The sequence below is a fragment of the Girardinichthys multiradiatus genome, chromosome 10 (genome assembly GCF_021462225.1).
Source record: "Girardinichthys multiradiatus isolate DD_20200921_A chromosome 10, DD_fGirMul_XY1, whole genome shotgun sequence".
NCBI lineage: Eukaryota > Metazoa > Chordata > Actinopteri > Cyprinodontiformes > Goodeidae > Girardinichthys > Girardinichthys multiradiatus.
In genome coordinates, this window is record NC_061803.1 from 15,775,590 (window position 1) to 15,800,885 (window position 25,296).

Consider the following 25,296-nt stretch of genomic DNA (forward strand, 5'->3'; position numbering starts at 1 on the left):
CACCTTCAAATCATGAAAGTTTTTATGTTTTCTGTTTTTTTTTTTAAATAAATCCTTTAATATTCAGTTAAAATACTGTTTATCCTAATAACATCATAACCACGTTTAGACTAATTTCTTACCTTTGAAAAGCTTTGGTAAAATTGATTAGTCCTATTAATATAAATTAGTAACCTTAAATGAACCAGCCTTTGAAATACTAACTGAGAAATTGTTTTTTCATGAGGTAAATATCTTATTTAAAGTCAAGTCATGTGTTGTTCAACTAAAATCTGAATCTCATCGTCTTCAGTGGTAACACTGCTCCACTTCATGTCTTAAATCATGATCATTTATCATGGAAAACAAGTGACAAGCCACACGATCACATGTGAAACACTTCCTGACACATAACAGTCTGAAAGCTCTACTTGTTCATTAGAGCTGTAAACATTTACAATGTGCTATAGGTGCAGATGGCTGGGCTAAAATTTAAAACATTGGTCAAGTGGAACTAACAAGAATGCATCTGAAGAAAGCAAATACTAGCAAACACAGCAAAAAGAGTATTATTCAGTGTTAGAGAGACAGTCTCAGAAAGGTAGTTAATGTTCAAATAAATCTAAAATCCTAAAATTTGGGTTTAAACTGCTGAGAGGACTCAGAGAAGTTGAGGACTAGTTGTGTTTTGATTTTCAAACCTAAAGAGAATAAAAAACAAGATAAAAACTTAAGCAGGAAAATAGCCTAAATGAACAACCATAGTGTGCACAAAGTGATTTTATATTGTTAGTTAGTTAATTTATCTATCAATCTTTCAGTTCATCAGTTGATGATCATATATAATCAGTTAGGCTTTTTTTTTTCTTAAATTAGTGGCTAATCTTGTGGCAAATACAAACTTGGAAATTAAAACCAGCTATCCCTAAATAGAAATTGCACAACAGTGTATGACTGACTTACAAAGAGGCTGCAGTGCCTCAGATGACTGATCAGAAGAAAAAAATAATGTGCTCAGAATGCACAATTGATTCAACCCTAAAACATATCAGTTGCAAAACACAAAATCTCACTTGGTTTCATTTAAAGAGCCAGTGGCATCAGCTGCAAATATCACAACTGGGCACTGAGGTCTGAAAACACAAAGCCTGGTCTGATGAATATCTGCTGAGTGTGCTGAAAGGTGTTTAAACAGCGAGAATCCTCTGTGGAGCCACATTGCCTTATGGCAACAATCCAGCCCTGCTGTAGCAGGATGGTGAAAAGAAAGTTCTTTATTCCAACAACATAAATATGTTTTTATGTTTCCCAACCACATTCCTCCTGGAGTTTCTTATCATGCTGGTCTTGTAGCAGTATGCCATCATTAAACAGAATTTTTTGAGAGCTCACCGTATGTCTGTGGCCTCCACATAGTTAAAAGATCAGGTCCCAGCTCACATTAGTGTGACATTCCTTCAAGTTCAAAGGTTTTGAGCTCTTAGGTTGTGTTTTTTTGCTACAAATGGAGCTTAACTGAGCAGTAAATATCCATCTCATTCTCTGAGCTCCAGCTTGCCGTCTTGGACTCTCCAGCTCCAGCGCTGACATCTGTCAGGAGCAGGTACACAGCGGAACCATGATCCAGACTTACTGATCTCCTCCTCAAAGGACACCATCTTTCTGTCCAGAGTCTCCAAAGTGAAGGATTTCCCTGAGATCTGAGAGGCACATTGGAGGATTTGAGATTGAGACGAGTTTCAAATCTTAACAACCTGTAATTATAAACTGTACTCTAAAAGCATCTTAAAGTCACACACAAAATGAACTAACCCCCATTGCAAATAAGGTTTATTGGCCAAAACTAAAATTGTTCAGGTGTTGACAAAATTACTTAAAATTACACCACCCCTGAAAAGAATTGAACACACATGGTGGTGATGACGTTCCATTGTGTGCTTGAATATAACTTCTCAGCATGTGTTCTGCATCAGACTCATACCTGATCACTGATTCCTATGGCAACATGACCCACTTTGACCCTCCGCCATTCTCGGATCCTGAAACACTCTCCCTGAATGCTCTCGATCCAGATGTCAACACCTAAAACATGTCAGAGGTTTTTTTTTGTTCAAGCAATCAGTTAAAAAATGTGCAAAGATGGTGAAGGATTATTTAAACTCCAGGGTTAATTGTGGAGTACCACAGGGTTCAGTAATTGGGCCAATTCTCTTTACTATATATATATATGCTTCCAATAGGTCAAATTATCAGGCTGCATGGGATAAATTTTCACGCTGATACTCAGCTTTACTTATCCATAAATCCTGATGAGCCCAACCAGTTAGATAGACTACAAGCATGTCTTGAAGATATAAAAACTTGGATGACTTTAAATTTTTTGCTTTTAAATTCAGACAAGACAGAAGTTGTCGTCTTTGGACCGGAGTCTTTAAAAAAGAAACTGCTTAGTCAATCACTTAACCTGGATGGCATTAAATTGACCTCCGGTAATAAAGTAAAAAACCTTGGTGTTATTCTTGACCAGGACATGTCATTTAAATCCTATATTAAACAGGTTTCTAGGATTTCCTTCTTTCACCTCTGGAACATTGCCAAAATTAGAAATATCCTATCCAGGAGTCACGCTGAAAAACTAGTCCATGCATTTGTTACTTCAAGGCTGGACTATTGTAATTCTTCACTATCAGGATGTCCACAAAATGGAGTTAAAAGCCTTCAACTGATCCAAAATGCTGCAGCAAGAGTTCTGATGAAAATTAAAAAGAGAGATCATATTTCTCCTATTTTAGCTTCACTTCATTGGCTTCCTGTTAAATCCAGAATAGAATTTAAAATTCTACTTCTCACATATAAAGCCCTTAATGATCTAGCTCCATCATACATCAGAGATCTGATTGTTCCATATGTTCCTAACAGGGCACTTCGTTCTCAGACTGCAGGTTTACTGGTGGTTCCTAGAGTCTCTAGAAGTAGAATGGGAGGCAGAACCTTTAGTTATCAGGCTCCTCTCCTGTGGAACCAGCTCCCAGCTTTAGTCCGTGAGGCAGACACCGTGTCTACTTTTAAGGCTAGGCTTAAAACTTTCCTTTTTGATAAAGCTTATAGTTAGAGTGACTTAGGTTATCAGGGAGGGAGCCTTCTTCCCTCCCTGTTGTTTGGAGTAAGGGGGAGTCAGGTTTAGCCTAAACCGGCTCAGTTATGGTTGAGGTGCAAACACACCCTCCATTTCTGCTACTTGTATGACCCCTTCTCTTTTCCAATGGTTATAATCAGTCTGACAGAGGGAGGTATCCCAATCCTTGTGGTTTTTAGTATAACAATGACCATCAGTGGGACCCTTTGTGGGGTTCCTTGAGACGACATTGTTGTAAATAAGCACCGTTTAACTAAATAATCTGAACTGAAACTATCTGTGTAGTTATGCTGCCATAGGCTTAGGCTGCTGGAAGACATAATGACCACTTTCACCCTCTTCGCTACATTCTCACACTACTCTCCAATTTTGCATTATTTGCTGTTATTTCAGCTTTTAACTTTGTTCTCTCTTTTCTCTTCCTAGAAGCTACACCTGGCCTGGCTCTGTGTCTACCTGTGACACCTTTCTGGAGAGGGGAATCGTCCGAGCTTCTGCTGGCAACAACTTAATGCTCACCCTCTATCGATGATCCACATGGCCCTGTCTTTCAGTGTTTAACCCTTTCTCTCTCCTAGACATGAAAATTGACTGAGCTTCTACTGTAACAAACTCTATGTGCTTTTTTTCAGACTCTAACCTTGAAAACTGGCTCAGAGTTTATCTGTTCTTTCTTTCTAGGTGAAACGACTAAAGGAGCTACATCCATTAACATTTACTTTTCCTTCCCATAGAAAGTACTCCTGGATCAGTGCTTCTGTGTTCTTTTTGTGTCTCTGCTCTGTTCTCTCTAACTACCAGTCGGTCGTGGCAGATGGCCGCTCACACTGAGCCTGGTTCTGCTGGAGGTTTCTTCCTGTTAAAAGGGAGTTTTTCCTCTCCACTGTCGCTACATGCATGCTCAGTATGAGGGATTGCTGCAAAGTCAATGCCAGTCCACTGTCTCTACATGCTCATCCGGGAGGAGGGAATGCTGCAAGTCACTGACTGGATGCAATCTGCTGGGTTTCCTTAGATAGAAAAACTTTTTATCCAATTTGAATAAAAAGCTAACTCCGACTGCACTGTTCATTAGTTAGGATTAATTGGAATGTATGTACCTGACTGTTGTGAAGTGCCTTGAGACAACATGTGTTGTGAATTGGCATTATATAAATAAAACTGAATTGAATTGAATTATTTCCATTGAAGTTACCCTCAAAGCAGCAGGAAGATCGCTGTTCGGCTGAAGGTATCCACACAAGTGGTCCGTCGGAGTGACTGTTGCAGGAAGAAAACACTCCAGAACTGAGGTCATCAGATGAATGTTCTGAGTCCTTAAAGATGTAATAGATATATTTTTTTAAAATACTGCTTTAGTAGATATTTTTTTATTTTCAGCTGCAACTGACTTTGTGTCCAAATTGCACCTCATCTATTTGTGATGTGTCTGAGCAGCTGAAACAAGACGGAGGTTCATCTCGAGGTTCTGGGGATGGAGTCTGGACTGTGGTTCCTACAGGAATTTCTAAAAACAAAATTTTACAGTGAGGGGTGAGTGAAAACCAGGAATGTTTCTTTTGTTTTCCTCATGGAACATAGAGTTAGATATTATGAGTTAATACATACATAAAAAACATGCAAAAATAACAAATTCAATGCCTGTAAATGCAAAAAAAATATTATTAATATGATAATAGAAAACTTGCTTTGAAGTATTATGCAGGCGTTTAAATGTCAAAATAAAAAGTAACAAAAAATACATTAAAGGCTCATAAATACAGTGATATACTAATAAATTAAAAGGTTTAAATTTTAGGTTTTATCCAAATAGGTAATAATTTTTTTCTTTGCATTTATTTCTCTTACTTGTTCTTATATTTTTTACATCTTATAATTAATTTCTTTAAATTGCAAAATATTTTTTTTATTTATGTATTTATTATTTTCACAAGTGTACTTTCCCTGTTTTCTTTATATAGTTGTGTACAGTACATACCTGAAAATATGAAAAACAAAACATCTAAAATTTTTAAGGATAACAGATGTAGAAAGGATAAAAGACATTTTCTGAAAAACACACTTGTAAATAAAAAAACAGGAATAAGAATTTTTTTTTACATATGTTGTAAGTTTATGTAAAAACAAATCTAAAAAAAAATCTTAGAAAAAACTATTACATAATGGCCCACTGTCCAAAATAATCTGTTCAAATAAAAATATTTTTGTGAAAAACTTCACCAGGCTAAGCCTTTCACTTATCTTTTCCAAAATACATAGATTTTTTCTGCGTATCATAATACAGAAAGAAAACTTTTCCACATTCCTGTTACTCTGTGGGCTCCCTCCTTTGGCTAAGATTCTGCTCACAAAGTCAAATGTTTTGCAGCTAGTGATAATTATCAACAGATGCTTACCATCTCTGAGATATTCCAGCTCCGCCTCTGATCCCCATGAAGCTTCATTTGTCAGCAGGCCTCTCCGCAGCAAAGGGAAAAGGCCTTTGAGTGTACGGAGATACTCAGTGGAACCAGAGGAGTCCCCCTCCTCATCCTCCTCCTCCCAGTCTCCCTCATAGTCTTCATCAGTTTTTAGCCACTTCTCCTGGATGCACTCCTCTTCCTCCGCCATGTATATGTCCACCTCTGACTCAGAGCCGGTCTTCCACTCCGCCTTATCTGCGTAATCATCTCGCAGTGACTTTGGATTGGAGTCCCACTCCCCTGATATGGAATCTGTCTCTGAGAGATCACCTTTCCATTCAGCGGTGTCCTCATCCACTGCTACGGTCCTCCAAGGGCTCACCCAGAGCGCAGATGGATCTGAGGAAGTGCTTTGGGATGATGGTGATGATTCTTTCAGGGAAAGGAGTTTGTCTTCACGTTGGCCATGATGCAATTTCTCCCAGGCAGTTTTGACAGAGGGAGGGCTCAGACCTCCAACTGTGTAGAAAATATTTATTTAAATAATGGAGATAATGATCAAGTGACATCTATGAAGTTGGAGTTGGTTTTAGTCAGTTGCTTATCTGATTATAGTGCAAAGAAAGGTCCTAATCATTAAATTTTAATAAGTTAAGCATGGTTTAATATTTCTAACATTACAAAACACTAAGTAATCAGTTTAAATAGGTAATATAAATATGTCAATAATGATTCTTATAAGAATAAAAAGTATGGTAAGTATGGTAATATTATGAGAACTAAATTACCCTTCTTTTGTGGCCCTGTCCAGTATTTTAATCCCTTCTTTCTTCTTCACTAAACAGACATATCAAATATTTTGACTTTTTCTGTTTTATTAAAAGCTCCCAAAACTCAGCATAAGCTTTTTTAGTATTTTTCGTATCAATTAGATATAAAAAAATAGTCAGCTTTGTTACTGTAGGGGCTTTGTTTAAAATGACATCTTTTCTTATATTATTAGTTTCTGTGTAGTAGTTATAAATAGCCAGTATTTTATCTACAGAACAAGCTATAAGCTTCTCCCTCCAAATTAAGCTTACAGCCAATCAGAGTCTAGCTATCCGCTATACAGATTAAAGGTAACAGCTCCTCAGAATAAAGTTATTTGCTACTCAGAATAAAGAAAATTAAGACAACCGCAACTCATAGTCAAGCTAAGAACTATTTACTACTCAGAATCAATTTAACAGCGAGTCAGTAAACTATTCAGTAAACTACCCCAAGTCAAGCTAACAACTAAAAGTCAAGTTAAAAGATGTCCACAATCAAGCTAACTACTCCAGATCAATCTAACAGCTACTCAGAGTCTAGCTTACAACTAGTCCAGCTAACAGATACACTGAGCTAACAACTACTATGCAAAGTCCAGTGAATGTTCTGTTAGACAAATATTGACAATGTAAACAACAGTCTCATGCAATTGTTAGAGAGTATAGAAATATTTGATAGAGACTTTACCCAAATTGCTTATGCTTGGTATTTTAGTTGTTATAAATTTTCTAAATTTCACATTGAATGGACCCTTCTTTGTGTAGATGTTAATCTGACTCACAGTGTAAATTTCTCTCTGATTCTCCAAACTGATTTCATTCTGACAGCTAATGCAGTAGATATGTTCTACTTATAACTACTCCACATGATTACACTTATGTTGTATGAAGAAATTTGGGAGAATGGACAAAGACAGGTTGAAATGAGTTGATTTCAGCCAAATATATTAGAAGAAGAGACACTACAGGGAAAACAAAAAATATAATCATTCTTGTTGAAACTTACAAACACCTGACACAAGTAAGGTAAAGGCAGCTAAAAAAATAAATTGTGCAGTGCTTCACTTAATCATCAAAATTTAAATTAGCAGATCTGTAGATTTAAGAAAATCCCACAAAACTATAATTTTGAAGAAGCAAGTCTAGTCTGTTTTTTAATAATAGGTTCTGTTAATAGTAATCTGTTAATTTTTTGGATGATCTTTTAGCATTGGTTACATTTACCACATAATACCACAGAACATGCTCTTAGGTTTGGTAAAATCTAATTCCTCATGTCAATATGTAATGTAGTGTCAACCTGCTCTGAGGGCTTTGGTAGTTTTCCTCCTAAGGTCCTTGGCCGACGCTCGTCTGTCCGGGTCCTTCTGGAGTCCGGCCCTAAACACATTGGCTGTGAAGTTGTTACAGTTGGACGGCACCTCCCACAAAGGTGGAGGCTCGTTTACAATCTATGACACAGATGCAAGAACTCAGTTTATTGATTTCCAATTACTTTTGTCAAGTTCAACTCGGAAATGACAGTAAAGTAAACTATCTGACCAGGAGACACAGTGGATGGGAATAGTAGCGTATCCATGGCTGATATCCATTCAGCATATGAAGTAGCATACAGCAGCTGCTCCACACATCTGCCTTGGGGCACACTTGATCTCCTCGCACCACCTCGGGGGCCATATGAGTCTCTGTGCCAGGAAAGGCTGCTCCTACAAATAGAAAAAACAATAACTTGAGTTGTGCCCTAGAATTAACATCCATCCAACGGTTTCATGACATATATGTTGCTATAAATTTTCTCCAATTAACTGCCCTGGCACCAAACCAAAATTATGTTGACATTATTTTCTACTGCAAATGAAAATAGCATCCCCTGCACACTGCCTTATAACCAAATAATAAAAATATTTAACCAAACCAATGGGGAAACAAGGTTTAGTTTACCAAAACCGGTGAGGTTTCCTTCACCGATTGTGGTAAATTTAGGTTAGAGAGTCATCCCTGACCCGAAGAGGCAAGTCTACCTTTTTCCAGGGGAAAGTTGAGAAAGCAGTTTTTTTTCCTAATTGAAAACAACAGCATCAAGGGGAAAAAGGGTTCCACGGCAGGAATCAGGGCCAAAGCAGACAAAACTTGGTAAAAAATTAAAACTACCCATAATGCCCTACCTCCCCTGGTAGGGAGGTATGGCATTTTGGATGGATCCTTGGAGCTTTGTTGTGGGAGAATGCTAAGCATTTGTTACTGGTTAAAAGGCCACAGACTCATGTTCTAATTGTCTTCAACTTTATAACCCTCTGTAGTTAATACTTTCTATTAACTTTGAATTACACAAGAGACATTATTTATTCCTGATTGCAATCACAAAATTTATTCAACAATTCAGAGGAGGAGCCACTCAGGGTCAGGGGACATAGTCTGCATAAACAACCTGGTTTTCACAGAACAAAATGCAAACAAAACTAAGAAATGGCCTAAAAAGGTTCCCTGAAACTTCAGTAAAAAAGTGCTGAGGAACCTGTAGTTAAAACACATACTTTGCTTCATCAAATTTATCAGCATATGTTGCAAAAAGTTATAGAAATTTCTAAATTGTATGGGGCCAAGACAGAAACATGAGAGCTATAGTGATAAATGCTTGTGATGTTAAATGTGCAACAAAAATACATGAAATGTAATAACCGTGAAACATTTGTACAGCAGGAATATAGTATCAAAACAACAGTATGTTTTTATGCAGCATTCTGCAAAACATAATATTTAAATAGGTGTATATAAATTCAACATCTACATTGTATTGACTCATTCTTTCAATAATTTATTGTTTATGCATTTTCTAAGTAAATACATAGTGCCCTAAACTGATTCAGTAATGCAAAATGTTTCAACATAAACTCACCTCTGAATGTTTTAGTGCTCTGTCCGCTGTCATCTAACATCTCTGAGAGACCAAAGTCACAGAGAAACGTGTCTTTGCAGTCTGCAGATAGCAGCACGTTGTCAGCTGGTATAAAATCAACACACAGAATTCAGTGTGACAGCCTGTTTGCATTAGGCACTCTTTGTGAAACATAACTCAGACTGTCAGTGATGGTCAGACTGATGTGTACATGGAGGTTTACTGCCTCTGCAGAAACAACATTTCAAGGTAGCCATAATGTCCTAAAATAAAACAAAAACTTTTGGTTGAGCATGTAGCGACAGTGGGCAGTCACTGGCGTTGACTTTGCAGCAATCCCTCATAATGAGCATGCATGTAGCGACAGCGGAGAGGAAAAACTCCCTTTTAACAGGAAGAAACTTCCAGCAGAACCAGGCTCATCTGCCACGACCGACTGGGGGTTGAGAGAACAAAGCAGAGACACAAAGAGAACAAAGAAGCACTGATCCAGGAGTACTTTCTATGGGAAGGAAAAGTAAATGTTAATGGATGAAGCTCCTTTAGTCGTTTCATCTAGAAAGAAAGAACAGATAAACTCTGAGCCAGTTTTCAAGGTTAGAGTCTGAAAAAAAGCACATAGAGTTTGTTACAGTAGAAGCTCAGTCAGTAGCTATGTCTAGGAGAGAGAAAGGGTTAAACACTAAAAGACAGGGCTATGTGGATCATCGGTAGAGGGTGAGCATTAAGTTGTTGCCAGCAGAAGCTCGGACGATTCCCCTCTCCAGAAAGGTGTCACAGGTAGACACAGAGCCAGGCCAGGTGTAGCTTCTAGGAAGAGAAAAGAGAGAACAAAGTTAAAAGCTGAAATAACAGCAAGAGAGTAAGGGTTAAACACTAAAATACAAGGCCAAATGGAAAACCATGACTGTTACATTAATTAATCTCTCTAACCTGCCCTTGGATGTTGTTGTTTGTCTTATAAATGTAAATTACCTTCAGACTATGTCATTTCCAAATTATTTAACATTTCTTCTGGATTTGCTTATATGAAACAAAGGCTAAAGCATACCAAACAAACATGGTTGACATTAGTTTGGATTTATGTCAAATGAAAAAAAGGGGTTTAGGAAAAAACTTGTTTAAACTGTTTATTCAAATTCCCATGAATTTTTCACAATAGACTAGATATTTTTAGATTATAGGACTACCACTGTTGGACCACTTGTTTGCTGAATATTGAACCATTTGCACGTTGCTGGACGCCACCAGGCCTCCTGGCGTTTTCCGCCATTTTGTATCAAGGACAGTCCGTGCCTACAGATCCCGTCGGCCCCCGCGGCTGATAAGACAGGGGCATCGCAGCCCTGAGGCCACCATCAACTATATAACAGAGGATGAGACGACACACCATTTGCCTTCAGCTGGAGACCGTGACACGGTTACCAACATCTGAAGCATCACCTGGAGAAGAGTCCCGAGTGGATCTCATTTATTCTCTCTCGTTGGCCAACGAAGAATTCATAACTGAGGTTTCTGGAATAAGAAAGCCAGAAATTTCACTTTGCCGATCGAAAACGTGAGTTTGACACGTAACTAAAAAAAACACGGAGTTTCAAGGAGACGAATCGCCACCTTGTTTTGTCCCAGTCAGCTGTGATGGTCAGATCATATTTTCCCTTTCGCCAAGGAGGCCAGAGGACGAAGATTGACCGCTTTTCCTGAAGTTAACTGTGGACGGACATTAACTTCCAACTTCCACCCCGTTCTCTCTCAACCCCGCTCAGAAGGGAGACAACGACAAGTAAAACCCATCCTTTAATTTTGTTTCTTTCTTAGAAAGTCTGGGCAGGGTACAGGAGGTTTTAGTGCGATGAGATTCGCTATTTAGTCTAATGTGTTCTGAATGATATGTGCATGTAACCTTGTTATTGAAACTTTTATGTGCCGTGTTGGATGCCTGGAAGCCGCTGCGCTACCCAGCTTTGTGTGTGTTTTGCGGGGTTGTTGAACACCTGAGAGCAAGCGCAGGTGCGCTGTGAGACTGGACTGTCAAAATAACCTCATGGTGAAATTCACCATTTTCTTTATCTTCAACCTTACTGCTTACTAGCTTGCCGCCAAAAGTTTTATAACCCTTTGTCTGCTCACCTCGCAGAGTTGGTGGAGGTTTTATGACTGTGTATAACTGAGTTACAGTTGGAGTTGCGCCCCAACCTCCACTCACCACCACACCCTTTTGTCATATTATCATTTTTGCCATAACTGCTGGTTTGATTCCATTCGCACCCACTGCTGTTTTGCTTTATTTTGTTTAGTTAGATATTTTACCCCTTTTGTGTAGAACTTTGCATGTTTGAGTAGGTGAAGATTATTAAATCGAAAGAGCGAGTGTATCAGGGCTGTGATTTAATAAATATTCACATAGATGAACAGAAGGCGTTCTGTGTTTATTTTGTGCAAGAGTGATTCATCAGTCAAGATAAGGTTGAAGTTCCACACGTTTCGGCAGAAACGGTCAATCAAACAGTGACATCTCTGGTAATAGTTATCAATTCTTACTGAGTATTTAACGGTTGTAATTATCAGAGGCGTTGAGCCACAATTACAACACCAGAAGACATCTCTGGTCTCGATTCATAAATGAGGATTTTGGTTAAGAAATTAATTTTGTCAAATTATGATTTTTAATTATAATTATTGATAAAGATTAATTAATCAATAATCATAATTCCAACACCACCTATTTCCAGTTATGATGACAAATGAATCACATTTTCAATTGAGCACTTATCTACAATACTTGGAGTTACATGAAATGCAGACCTGTTACCTCTGGCTGTGAGGTCTGAAAGCAGATAGTGGACTCCAGTGAATAAAAACATTAAAAAAAAGTAACATTCCTGTCTAAAATATTAGCTTTTAACAACATGATGCAGTAAATTCAGAGATTCTATTTGTGAGACTTGCACAAAAACACACCTTTTACATCCAAGTGAAGCACCTTTCTGTGGTGCAGGTGCTCAAGTGCCATTAGTGTCTGCTGAAGGTAATGCAGGGCCAGATCTTCAGGGAGGCAGGTCATCTCCTTTAAAAGATGAGCCAAGCAAGCTGGGAAGGTTTGGAACAACAGGTTCATTCTTTCTGACAATATTAAAGCATTTTGCGACAGATAACAGTTCTGTTTACCTGGTTTTAGGTCCATGAAGATTATGACATTCAGCCCATCTCTCACTGCTCCAAACAGCTCTACAACCCGGGGGGAGTTCAGGGCGCTCCATGTCTTCACCTCCTCACAGCTAAAGTGACTCAAGGGAATCTGATTGGACCACAATATGACAGGTTTCAGTTTTTTAAAGCAAATTCAAAAAACTTCCCTGGGTTTAACTCATTGATTTTGGCTCTCACCCTTTTGGCAGCACATTTAAATCCAGTACCTTTATCCTGAACACAGAACACATCACCGTACGAGCCGTTCTGGATGTGGTGAAGAACAAAGTACTCCTCTCCCTCTCTGTACTGAAAACTGTTGGGCTGTAGGAGCTGAAAGAAGAAAAATGAGATGGAAATGTCAAGTGGGAAAAACCCAACACAAAATAAAGCCATTCTGTCAAAAAAAGAAAAATATTTTGCTTGATTGCGTGTACCAATGCAGTGCATCTTTTGCAGCTAAGTCTTGGAAAAAGTCAATGAAATCCCATATTGGTCCACACAAAAATAAAATGTAATTTGTGAAAATAAACTGTTGTTGCTCTTGAAGCTATTAAAGAAAGTGTGACACGAGAGGAAGAGATTTAAAAACCTTTAATCAAACTTTGAACAGTGAAACAGATGACACCACAGAAGGAGGCCCTCACTATTATAAATGATTTCATAATAAATACCAACATGTCATTTCTGGATATGACTTGGACGAGGACCATTCAAGCTTAGCAGCGCTAAGTCTGGGATAAAACAAAGACCAGTTTCTACAGAACCAGTTAAGACCTGATCATACAAGTGGTCCAACACTGGTACCACTTTGTTATATTTTGCAGGAATTTTAATTTTAAGTATGTAGTAAAATTATATTTCCTGCCTGGCAGTTCCTAAATATTGTAAGCTCCAAATTCATTTTGTATGTCCGTTCAGCCAAGATAAATTAAACAAGATGGATTTATTGGGTCTAAGCTAGTCAAAGACATAATTAATAACAAACCAGCTGTTTTATGGTTTTTCAAAGCAGATAACTAATGTTAAAAATAACTTTACTGACTCAAAAGGAACCTTTAGATGCACACCTCAATGTCATATGTAAATGGTAATGGGATGTATAAAAACCACAGAGTGTGACTGCCTAATGTTTTAAACAGAAAACATACTGCTTTTTTGACAAAAATACTTTCCTAAGAGAAATATGTCAAATGAATGTGTGCTAACTTTTCAGAAACACAGAAAAGGATGGAGTGAACACACCCACTGTCTACAAAGATCCTGCTTTGGAGTGAGCATGGTTGAGATTCATAAAAGTAAAGAGGGTGGATTTCTACTCACCAATAAAAAGTGTCTCTCTGTTGGAAACCCTTTGTGCTCCAGGATTATGAAACAAGTTTATTACTTGATTTGAGGTAAGGAACAACAACACAAAACAGTCCATGCCAAGAATACGTCAGATAACCTCAGAGTTGGGACCTGGACCATTGAAGCAATTGCGGTTGTTGTTTGTGAGCATAAAGTTTCATGTGTAAGGAAATATGACAGCAAAGTGTTTAAGAACAGCTTATCAACGTTGATAAACAATATAAATGTTAATAGTTATTTAACCCTTTATGGGCATTCTGTCAGTAAAGACTGTCTGCTGATGTACATGGATTATTGAAATAAATAATCAAACCTTCTCTCCAAGCATTCCTTCTACATGTTTACACATAATTGGCTGCAGCAGCAAATATGTTTTCCTCAGTGTCTGAGCAAAATGAATGACAGATTATATTTCAAAATTCTACCTTCCTTTGGTCCACCACATGTGTAGCCTTAGCCTAAAGTGCCATTGTAGGGATAAACAACAACTTTTTGTTTGAAAACTAACTGCAGATGGACTAGTGGTGCTTGAGTGGGGCACCAGGCAGTGTCCTTTGAATAACATTTTTGACAGCTACATAGATTTAGCACAGAGAAGGCTCTCATGAATAAAACCCAGTCTGATTATGTAGAGAAAATTGACACTCTCAACTGCATCCATTCAGTACCGCTTTGTTTTACACCATCACTGCATGATTTACAAATAAGATGTAGGCTGTTCTGGTTGTTGGCAGAAATGGGAGTGATGGCACATGCCCATGCTAAACAAAGAATAAATGCTGGTCAGAACTGGAGCAGAAGTTACATCTCCTGTCTCAATGCTGCCCAAATTTTAATCTTTTAATAAAATGTTTTGCAAAAAGTGGTCATTCAGGGATGTGGTGAATTTCAAGCAGACTGAAGTCACCACAGACAGCTTTTAAACCCAAGCGTAAGGTTTTGGTCTGTAAGAGCCATAGCTGGGTAGTAACAAATTACATTTCTATGAGTAACGTTGTGAAAAAAAAAAAGTTACTTCAAGGAGTACTCTGACTGCATCATACTTTTTGTTTCTACTTAAGTAAAAATATATTGAAATAATGCTACTCTCACTTGTGCAAGGACACTGCCTAAAAGATCTTCACCTCATGTGCTCTAATTCGAGCTGGATAACATGCAATCACTACTTTCTTCATTGGTGGCCTTTGTGTTAAACATCCTTACTCGTTGTCAACTATCTGCTGTGCTCACAGCTGCTATCAGGAGCTACAAGCTCAATCAAAAATTAGAAATTAGAAATTTAACCAATAAAAGGTTAAAATATTGAGCAACAATGCGCTGATTCTTGAGAAGAAATAAACTTAACTTTTTTTCTATATATATTTACTATATGTCCTACTTCTAGTTTGCAGACATCTTAATACCCGACATAATGGAAAATAAACTAGTAATACATTAATGGCTTACATGATGGAATATAAGTCCTTCGTTGGCAGGTTTGGTGGTCGTCCAGTTATCCAGAATCTGTTTGATTGAGTTGTTCAAGAAAGTTGAAATGAATGGTTTTGGTATATGCATCACTCTGCCTTTCACCTGATCAAACTCTGAGTCACTGTCATTAAAAGTAAAAGTCGTTTGAGATGAGTCAGAAATTTCCTGCAAGCTTTGCACAAACTCTGAGAAGTCAGAATCCGAATTGGAATGAAAACCAGAGATGTGCATAAGGTCAGAGATCAGATCAGAAATGTTAGATTCTAATCCAAAGTGATCATCAGCAGCACAGCAAGATGAGTCTGACTCGCTCTCATGAGTGAAGACAGATTCACAGTCAGAGTCTGAGCCCTCTCTGTCAACAGAGCTGGATGAGTCGTCTGTATGTCCAGACGTGCAGGAGTCCAGCCGGCAGCAGGAGTCAGTAAACTGAGAAGGAGGTGGTATGATCTCTGCAGATAAAGTCGTCTTCAGCCAGTCGATCTCCTGCACCCACAAACCCTGGATAACTGGAGGTTCCTCTCCTTCCTCCAGCCTCTTCGGTCTGCTTAGAGTCTTCCTGTGCTGTTTCCTCTTAAGGTGATGATGAAACACTTCATCTAAATCCTCATCTTCAGTGTCTCGTATTAAGGCAGCATCCTCACTAAAAGATCTGGAGACAAGTAGGAACATTTAACACTTATTTAAGGTTCAAAACCTTGTTTGATTTTTGTTCTTAATCCACAGCACATTCTTATCTGCAAATTACACTTTCTCATTCTCTGGCACATTAAATATACAAGACCTAAAAACATCTTCCTTTCATTTGATTTCATTCCAGCTTCATCAATAGTTTTTTTCCCCCATTCTATTTACCTGTCTTTTGTCTGCTTGGTCTACCGTTACAACTCATAAATGATTTATATTTAACAGTTAAAAGTGTGATGTGCAACACTCATCAAAGTGTTACACATTACATGACATTTGACAACTTGAGGCCTGGCTGTCAGTCTTTGCTCTAATTCATGTTAAAGGAGTTCTAACGACTTGAGGTCATCACACTGCCTTTTCACAGTTTTACACACCAAACTTAGTCACTCGTCTTTATGGGCATTGCTTTGTGCACTGGCAATCAGATTTTGGAACTATTAAACTCTCTAAAATGTTTTGTATGCAGGAGCATTTGGAGCCCCTTTCACTGGAATAAAAGGGCCAAGCAGAACTATTAAAAAAAGGTCCCACAGTATATCCCAAACTTTACATTTGAGAGCCTTTCCCCTGACAACTGTCAAATCCAAACTACCCCATTGAACTGAGCCACAAAAAGGCGTGATTCATCAAGATAGAGAACACGTCTCCACTGCTCTATCATCCAGTGGTATTCACCACTGTATCCGAGGCACACTTAGTGATGTAAGGCTTGAATGCACGTACTCAGCCATGAAAACCTGGTCTATAAAAATACCTTTGCACTGTTCTTGAGCTAATCTGTAGGGCACATGTAGTTAAGATGTTGTCTCTTGGTTTGGAGACCTCTGCACACTATTCACTGACCCCACTCTGTCATTTTAGGTGACCTAACTCTTCATTGCTGAGTTGCTGTCATCACCAATCGTGTCCACTTTGTTATACCTGTGGATTATTCAATAGTGAGGAAATGTCACAAAAGGACTTATTGCACAGGCGGCATCTTAACAGCAAAGTACCATGATGGAAGTCACTGAACTCCTAAGAGCGAAGCATTCAGCTACAACCGTTTCTAGTAGCAGTCAACATACCCAAGAGCTGGATTTTATACAATGTACACAACACATTATTTGGAGGGGTGTCTGAATAAGTTTGGCAATGTTGCATAGTTTTTCAGATCAAAGCACAAAAATGATAGGTTGCTGTTTTTCAGCGTGGTAATGAGCCTAACTGCCTTGTTTTAAACCAACTGGAAAGACTATAAGAGAGTAGACCAAAACAAGCATAAGTTGTTTCATTTTGAAGTTGAAGTAAATTACCTGATAGTAAACTTGGTGAAAAAATGCTAAGATGGAAAATAAACATCAAAACATCAGCTTTAAACTGAAATTTATGGGTTAATATCAGAAAAGACAAGCTGTGAGATCCAACTTGGTGTAGAAACAGTGTGTATTATGGTTCTGAACAACCCGACTAAGCCTGTAACAGAAAGGGTCCGAGGGCTGATCTCCTGTTGCAGTACGACTCATCCTGCATAAACAAGCTCATAGAAAATATACTTTTTTAAAAATTTGTAAGTGACATAACTTAGCTCATTGAACTGTGAAACGATCAGCACCTCCTAAATGTGGTGGGGTGTTTTTCCCAGAGTAGGTGACAGGGTGGGCATACCTGTGCTTCTGGAGAAGGTGAAATCGCCGGTAGGGACGCTGAGTGTTGGACGGGCTGAACTCTTGGAAGTCCTCTCCTAAAAACAGAAAATTATGTTCATTATTTTGCATATTTATATAAAATTATGAATCATTTTTTCTTGTTGTGAACTTGAAGGTTGGACTTCACTGTCAGTCTTTGAAACAGCACATTTACAATGGTGATTGTTGGACAACACGATGACAATAGTTCCAGTTTAAACTTTTTGTGGTGACACTTTGAGATTAAAACAACTTAATTCTTTTTTTCCCTTTAGGACACAAGACAGATAACTCTACGATACTTCTATTGAGAAAATTAATCCGTAGAGTAGACCAGGAGGCTGACAGCTTCTTAGACATTTAAATATGTAGTTTTATTTATCTTCTAGAAATAAAACTCAAACCACAAATATGCACCAGTGATAAATACTGCGTGTGGCTTGTAAAGGATCAGAATTCATTCATGATTTAACAAGCTGAACAACTATATTTTTCATATAGGGTGCCTTTCCTTTCTACTGAATTGAAATGTTTCTGATATTAACATCTTTTTGATGATCTGAAGTATTTGTTTGGCAAAAAGAAGAAATCTGTCAGTGGCTAAATAATCTTCACAGTGTATTGTGTTTCTATGTTCTTACTCTCAGCTTGTGCCACTATGGACACACTTGGAATCCCCTCCAGGTCATCTGTTATCACTTGTTTGGCGGTGCCGTGCTGCATCACATGGGTCAGGTGGGATCCAAAGGCCTGAACCAGTGAGTTCGTCTCCTCCTCGCATCCTTGATTGCTCTCATCTTTACTTAGGAAAGAGAGCTCAGAGCCGCCGGCAACAATGACGAACGGTGTGTTGGAGTTAAACATCCGGGGAATGGCCATCTCTCTGTAACTGTCAGACTGCATCTATGTGGTGAGAACTAGAGGAGATTGGGAAAAACATTATTTATCTCTGGAAATGGACATTATTTTACTGGAATGCTGGATTTGGTGTATGCAAGCTTAAATCTGGCCTTCATATTTTCCTTCTTGCACGCATCCTAGGTAAGTTAAACTTGTACAGTATGTGTTTGTGCAGGGATGCACTTTTATTTGAAGAGTTGGAAGAGTCTGCTGTAGGTCCCAAGATAACATTTTAGGGTTATTGGGGACTTCTTTTAACATATTGCATTCGGCTTTCAGGGTGAACTTGCTTGGATTACCAGACCCGGCAGTTGTTTTGAATTTCATCCGCTTGTAGACTATTTTCCTTACTATAGCAAATTTCAAAATCATTTGAAACATCTAGAAATCCTTTACTAGACTCATTAACTGCTAAATTATTCCTTCTGATAGCATCTACAGTACAGTACAGACCAAAGGTTTGGACACACCTTCTCATTCAAAGAGGTGTCTTTATTTTCATGACTACGAATATTGTAGCTTCACACTGAAGGCATCAAAACTATGAATTAACACATGTGGAATTATATACTGAACAAAAAAGTGTGAAACAACTGAAAATATGTCTTATATTCTAGGTTCTTCAAAGTAGCCACCTTTTACTTTGATTACTGCTCCGCACATTCTTGGCATTCTGTTGATGAGCTTCAAGAGGTAGTCACCTGAAATGGTTTTCCAACAGTCTTGAAGGAGTTCTCAGAGATGCTTAGCATTTGTTGGCCCTTTTGCCTTCACTCTGCGGTCCAGCTCACCCCAAACCATCTCGATTGCGTTCAGGTCCGGTGACTGTGGAGGCCAGGTCATCTGGCGCAGCACCCCATCACTCTCCTTCTTGGTCAAATAGCCCTTACACAGCCTGGAGGTGTGTTTGGGGTCATTGTCCTGTTGAAAAATAAATGATGGTCCAACTAAACGCAAACCGGATGGAATAGCATGCCCCTGCAAGATGCTGTGGTAGCCATGCTGGTTCAGTATGTCTTCAATTTTGAATAAATCCCCAACAGTGTCACCAGCAAAGCACCCCCACATCATCACACCTCCTCCTCCATGCTTCACGGTGGGAACCAGGCATGTAGAGTCCATCCGTTCCCCTCTTCTGCGCCGCACAAAGACACGGTGGTTGGAACCAAAGATCTCAAACTTGGACTCATCAGACCAAAGCACAGATTTCCACTGGTCTAATGTCCATTCCTTGTGTTCTTTAGCCCAAACAAGTCTCTTCTGCTTGTTGCCTGTCCTCAGCAGTGGTTTACTAGCAGCTATTTTACCATGAAGACCTGATTCATACAGTCTCCTCTTAACAGTTGTTCTAGAGATGTGTCTGCTGCTAGAACTCTGTGTGTCATTGACCTGTTCTCTAATCTGAGCTGGTGTTAACCTGCGATTTCTGAGGCTGGTGACTCGGATTAACTTATTGTCTGCAGCAGAGGTGACTCTTGGTCTTCCTTTCCTGGGGTGGTCCTCATGTGAGCCAGTTTCTTTGTAGCGCTTGATGGTTTTTGCGACTGCACTTGGAAACACTTTCAAAGTTTTTCCAATTGTTCGGACTGACTGAACTTCATTTCTTAAAGTAATGATGGCCACTCGTTTTTCTTTACTTAGCTGCTTTTTTCTTGCCATAATACAAATTCTAACAGTCTATTCAGCAGGACTATCAACTTTCAATTCAATTCAATTCAGTTTGACTTATATAGTGCCAATTCACAACACATGTCTCAAGGTACTTCACAACAGTCAGGTACATACATTCCAATTAATCCTAACCATTGAACAGTGCAGTCAAAGTTAGTTATTTATTCAAATTGGATAAAAAGTTTTTCTGTCTAAGGAAACCCAGCAGATTGCATCCAGTCAGTGACTTGCGGCATTCACTCCTCCTGGATGAGCATGTAGAGACAGTGGACAGTCACTGGCGTTGACTTTACAGCAATCCCTCATACTGAACATGCATGTAGCAACAGCGGAGAGGAAAAACTCCCTTTTAACAGGAAGAAACCTCCAGCAGAACCAGGCTCAGTGTGAGCGGCCATCTGCCACGACCGACTGGTAGTTAGAGAGAAAAGAGCAGAGACACAAAGAGAACACAGAAGCACTGATCCAGGAGTAATTTCTATGGGAAGGAAAAGTAAATGTTAATGGATGTAGCTCCTTTAGTCGTTTCAACTAGAAAGAAAGAACAGATAAACTCTGAGCCAGTTTTCAAGGTTAGAGTCTGAAAGAGAGCACATAGAGTTTGTTACAGTTAAGCTCAGTCAATCACCATGTCTAGGAGAGAGAAAGGGCTAAACAGTAAAAGACAGGGCCATGTGGATCATCAGTAGAAGGTGAGCATTAAGTTGTTGCCAGCAGAAGCTCGGACGATTCCCCTCTCCAGAAAGGTGTCACAGGTAGACACAGAGCCAGGTCAGGTGTAGCTTCTAGGAAGAGAAAAGAGAGAACAAAGTTAAAAGCTGAAATAACAGCAAATAATGCAAAATTGGAGAGTAGTGTGAGAATGTAGCGAAGAGGGTGAAAGTGGTCATTATGTCTTCCAGCAGCCTAAGCCTATAGCAGCATAACTACAGAGATAGTTTCAGTTCAGATTATTTAGTTAAACGGTGCTTATTTACAACAATGTCATCTCAAGGAACCCCACAAAGGGTCCCACTGATGGTCATTGTTATACTAAAAACCACAAGGATTGGGATACCTCCCTCTGTCAGACTGATTATAACCATTGGAAAAGAGAAGGGGTCATACAGGTAGCAGAAATGGAGGGTGTGTTTGCACCTCAACCATAACTGAGCCGGTTTAGGCTAAACCCGACTCCCCCTTACTCCAAACAACAGGGAGGGAGGAAGGCTCCCTCCCTGATAAACTAAGCCACTCGCACTATAAGTTTTATCAAAAAGGAACGTTTTAAGCCTAGCCTTAAAAGTAGATAGGGCGTCTGCCTCACAGACCAAAACCGGGAGCTGGTTCCACAGGAGAGGAGTCTGATAACTAAAGGATCTGCCTCCCATTCTACGTCTAAAGACTCTAGGAACCACCAGTAAACCTGCAGTCTGAGAATGAAGTGCTCTGTTAGGAACATATAGAACAATCAGATCTCTGATGTATGATGGAGCTAGATCATTAAGGGCTTTATATGTGAGGAGGAGAATTTTAAATTATATTCTAAATTTAACGGGTAGCCAATGACGGGAAGCTAAAATAGGAGAAATATGATCTCTCTTTTTAATTTTCATCAGAACTCTTGCTGCAGCATTTTGAATCAGTTGAAAGCTTTTAACTGCATTTTGTGGACATCCTGATAGTAGAGAATTACAATAGTCCAGCCTTGAAGTAACAAATGCATGGACTAGTTTTTCAGTGTCATACCTGGATAGGATATTTCTAATTTTGGCAATGTTCCGTAGGTGAAAGAAGGAATCCCTAGAAACCTGATTAATATGGGATTTAAATGACATGTCCTGGTCAAAAGTAACACCAAGGTTTTTTACTTTATTACCCGAGGTAATGGCCATGAACTTTGGGTCATGACCGAAAGAACGAGAACCCGGATACAAGCAGCTGAAATGAGCTTCCTCCGTAGGCTGGCCGGGCACTCCCTTAGAGATAGGGTGAGGAGCTCGGCCATCCGGGAGGGGCTCGGAGTAGAGCCGCTGTTCCTCCACATTGAGAGGAGCCAGTTGAGGTGGCTCGGGCATCTATACCGGATGCCTCCTGGACGCCTTCCTCGGGAGGTGTTCCAGACACGTCCCACCGGGAGGAGGCCCAGGGGACAGCCCAGGACACGCTGGAGGGACAATGTCTCTCGGCTGGCCTGGGAACACCTTGGGTTCCACCCGGAGGAGCTGGAAAAGGTGTCTGGGGGAGAGGGACGTCTGGGTGTCTCTGAATCTGCTGCCCCCGCGACCCGGTCCTGGATAAGTGGAAGACGACGAGTACGAGTACGAGCACCGGATGTCAATTTAATGCCATCCAGGTTAAGTGATTGTCCAATGACGACAACTTCTGTCTTGTCTGAATTTAGAAGCAAAAAATGTAAAGTCATCCAAGTTTTATATCTTCAAGACATGCTTGTAGTCTATCTAACTGGTTGGGTTCATCAGGATTTATGGATAAGTAAAGCTGAGTATCATCAGCATAACAGTAAATATTTATCCTATGCTGCCTGATAATTTGACCTATTGGAAGCAAAAAGAATTGGCCAAAGTACTGAACCCTGTGGTACTCCACAATTAACCCTGGAGTTTAAAGATGATTTATCATTTACATGAACAAACTGGAATCTGTCAGACAGATAAGATTTAAACCAGCATAGCGCTGTTCCCCTGATCCCTACAGCATATTTCAGCTTTTCTAAGATAATTTTGTGATCGACTGTATGAAATGCAGCACTGAGATCTAACAGAACCAGTACAGACACAAGTCCATTATTTGAGGCCATAAGAATATCATTAGTGACTTTCAGCATAGTTGTTTCAGTGCTATGATGAGCTCTGAAGCCTGACTGAAACTCTTCAAACAGGTCATTGCTGTGTAAATGCTCACACATTTGATTAGCAACTATTTTCTCAAGAATGTTAGATAAGAATGGAAGATTGGATATAGGTCTGTAATTTTTCAAGTCATCTCGATCAAGCGAAGGTTTCTTAAATAAAGGTTTAATTACAGCTAACTTAAAAGCCTGTGGTACATATCCATTTACTAAAGATAGATTAATCATATCTAAAATGGGGCTGGTAATCAGAGGGAACATTTCCTTAAATAATTTGGTTGGGATTGGGTCTAACATACAAGTTGAAGGTTTAGATTAAGCTAATATTTCTGATAACTCAGGAAGCTTCACAGGATCAAAACAGTCCAAACACAAATCAGGTTCTGCAGTTATTTCCAATGTTGTCTCACTTGCTGAGGATGAAGTAATCATCTTCGGGAGTATGTAAAGATTTTCTTTTTAATAGAATCAATTTTATTTAAGAAGAATCCCATAAAGTCATGACTGCTAAGAGCTAAGGGAATGGATGGCTCAACAGAGCTATGACTCTGTGTATTGTATCCACCTCCAGCACAACACAACTGATGATCCCAGCGCCATTTATAAGGCTTGAAATCCCACTTATTAAACCGGACAGGGCACACCTGTGAAGTGAAAACCATTTCAGGTGACTACCTCTTGAAGCTCATCAACAGAATGGCAAGAGTGTGCATAGCATTAATCAAAGTAAAAGGTGGCTACTTTGAAGAACCTAGAATATAAGACATATTTTCAGTTGTTTCAGACATTTTTGTTCAGTATATAATTCCACATGTGTTAATTCATAGTTTTGATGCCTTCAGTGTGAAGCTACAATATTCATAGTCATGAAAATAAAAACAACTCTTTGAATGAGAAGGTGTGTCCAAACGTTTGGTCAGTACTGTATATGTCCAGATATTCTTTTGTCTTAAAAATCTTTATGTCCAAATATGTTAGAAAACATAAAAGCCGTCGTTGGTGTCCTAAATTTTCACGACTTTAATACTGATACTAAATATATTATGATAGTGAATATAAAAGAGAAATATAAAAGTTGGAATGAAAAAAATAAGAATATGTAAAAATACAGTAAAAGAGAAATAAATGCTAGGATACATCAAAAACAACAAATAACACCTGTAACTTGAGAAAAAATATTGAAATAAAAACAATGTATGTTATGTTTAATAAAAAAACATTTTCTGGTTTTACACTGGGGTAACTGATTAGCCTTTGTATCTCCACCAACATCAGTTCGCCATGGTGGAAACAGATTTGTTTTTGGCCAGCGCTTTAATGTGGCGGTATTTGCCGTGGTGGGGCGTGAATGAACGGACACCGGTTAGATGAGTATAAATAGCTCTCAGAGAGGCAGCTACATGCCTTCTAGCGGGCCGCCCAGCTGTCAGAGTCTCTCTTTCTGAGCACTCACCATGTCGACAGCAAACACAGGCAGATCAAAACACACACACACTCTTCCCTCTCATAACGTTGTGTTGATGTTGAGGTTGCATGAGTGGGTGTCTAAAGTGCTGTAGTTTGCTCAAATCAGGCTGTAAAACAGATTGGAATCAACAGGTGTGTGGTTTTACCTGACAATAAACTCTATAGCTGAGATAATACAGATGAAATAAATCTTCTAGAAAATATTAATAATCAAACCAGCTTCAAAAACACTTCCATCTCTCCTAACTCCATGATTTTCACTGATCTAACCACAGAAAGGTACATTACCTCAGAATAAAAGACAGGTTGTTGCAGATTTCAGGTCAAGTCCAATGATCCAACAAGACTTCTCAGTCTGAGTTCGTCCTGTGTCAAGTAGGAGCTTCCCAAGTGTAACCTACCGGCTTTCTGCCCACACAGGTCCTTCTGATTGGCCCTTCATGTGTTTGACTTTAAGCCGTAATGAGCCCCCACTGACCACATCCCACAGCAACTTCCAAATGCTCCGTAATAAATCTGTGGATGCCCTCAGTGGCACTTGGAGCTTGCTTGATGTCTTGCTTCTGTCAGAAGAGGAAAGAGCTCAGATCATTCACTTAAACATAAATCTGGACATATTCTCACATGAGTTTACACTATATCAATAAAACAATAAATGGATCATGCAGTGGATCATGCAGTTTACAACTGAAAGTGGGCTATTCAACTTTTATTCATAATATTGCAGCACAATCTTTGAAAAGCATTCAGTTTTCTTCCTTAGTGGACCCTATTCCAGATTAAGATAGCATGATAAAAATCTCCTGGTTTCTATGA

At 39.1% G+C, this 25,296-nt stretch overlaps 1 protein-coding gene across 3 annotated transcripts; it reads right to left on the minus strand.

Annotated features, from left to right (window-relative positions):
* On the minus strand, positions 1-24,891 carry LOC124874891 (mitogen-activated protein kinase kinase kinase 14). Of its 3 annotated transcripts, none has more exons than XM_047376504.1 (15): positions 24,769-24,891; positions 18,233-18,508; positions 17,572-17,647; positions 15,211-15,886; positions 12,613-12,747; positions 12,394-12,523; positions 12,187-12,315; positions 9,226-9,330; positions 7,872-8,035; positions 7,630-7,780; positions 5,512-6,036; positions 4,525-4,622; positions 4,311-4,431; positions 1,961-2,061; positions 1-1,679 (listed from the first exon to the last, which is right to left on the minus strand). In XM_047376504.1, exons 2-15 carry the CDS (start codon positions 18,492-18,494, stop codon positions 1,515-1,517), a joined length of 2,838 nt encoding a protein of 945 aa, XP_047232460.1. In that variant the 5' UTR covers positions 18,495-18,508; positions 24,769-24,891; the 3' UTR covers positions 1-1,514. The 3 variants fall into 3 exon arrangements, with proteins under 3 accessions (XP_047232460.1, XP_047232459.1, XP_047232461.1); XM_047376503.1 differs by having other exon boundaries at positions 4,507-4,622; XM_047376505.1 differs by lacking the exon at positions 1,961-2,061 and having other exon boundaries at positions 4,507-4,622.
* Positions 24,892-25,296: the final 405 nt, after the last annotated feature.

Bases quoted from the DNA above. Each gene is read 5' to 3' on its own strand.
- LOC124874891 (XM_047376503.1), bottom strand. From the start codon at position 18,494: ATGCAGTCTGACAGTTACAGAGAGATGGCCATTCCCCGGATGTTTAAC. The intron at 7,781-7,871 runs GTCAGATAGTTT...TCTGTGTCATAG, and splicing joins CCCATCCACTGTGTCTCCTG to ATTGTAAACGAGCCTCCACC. The intron at 6,037-7,629 runs GTTGACACTACA...TTTTCTACACAG, and splicing joins TACCAAAGCCCTCAGAGCAG to TTGGAGGTCTGAGCCCTCCC.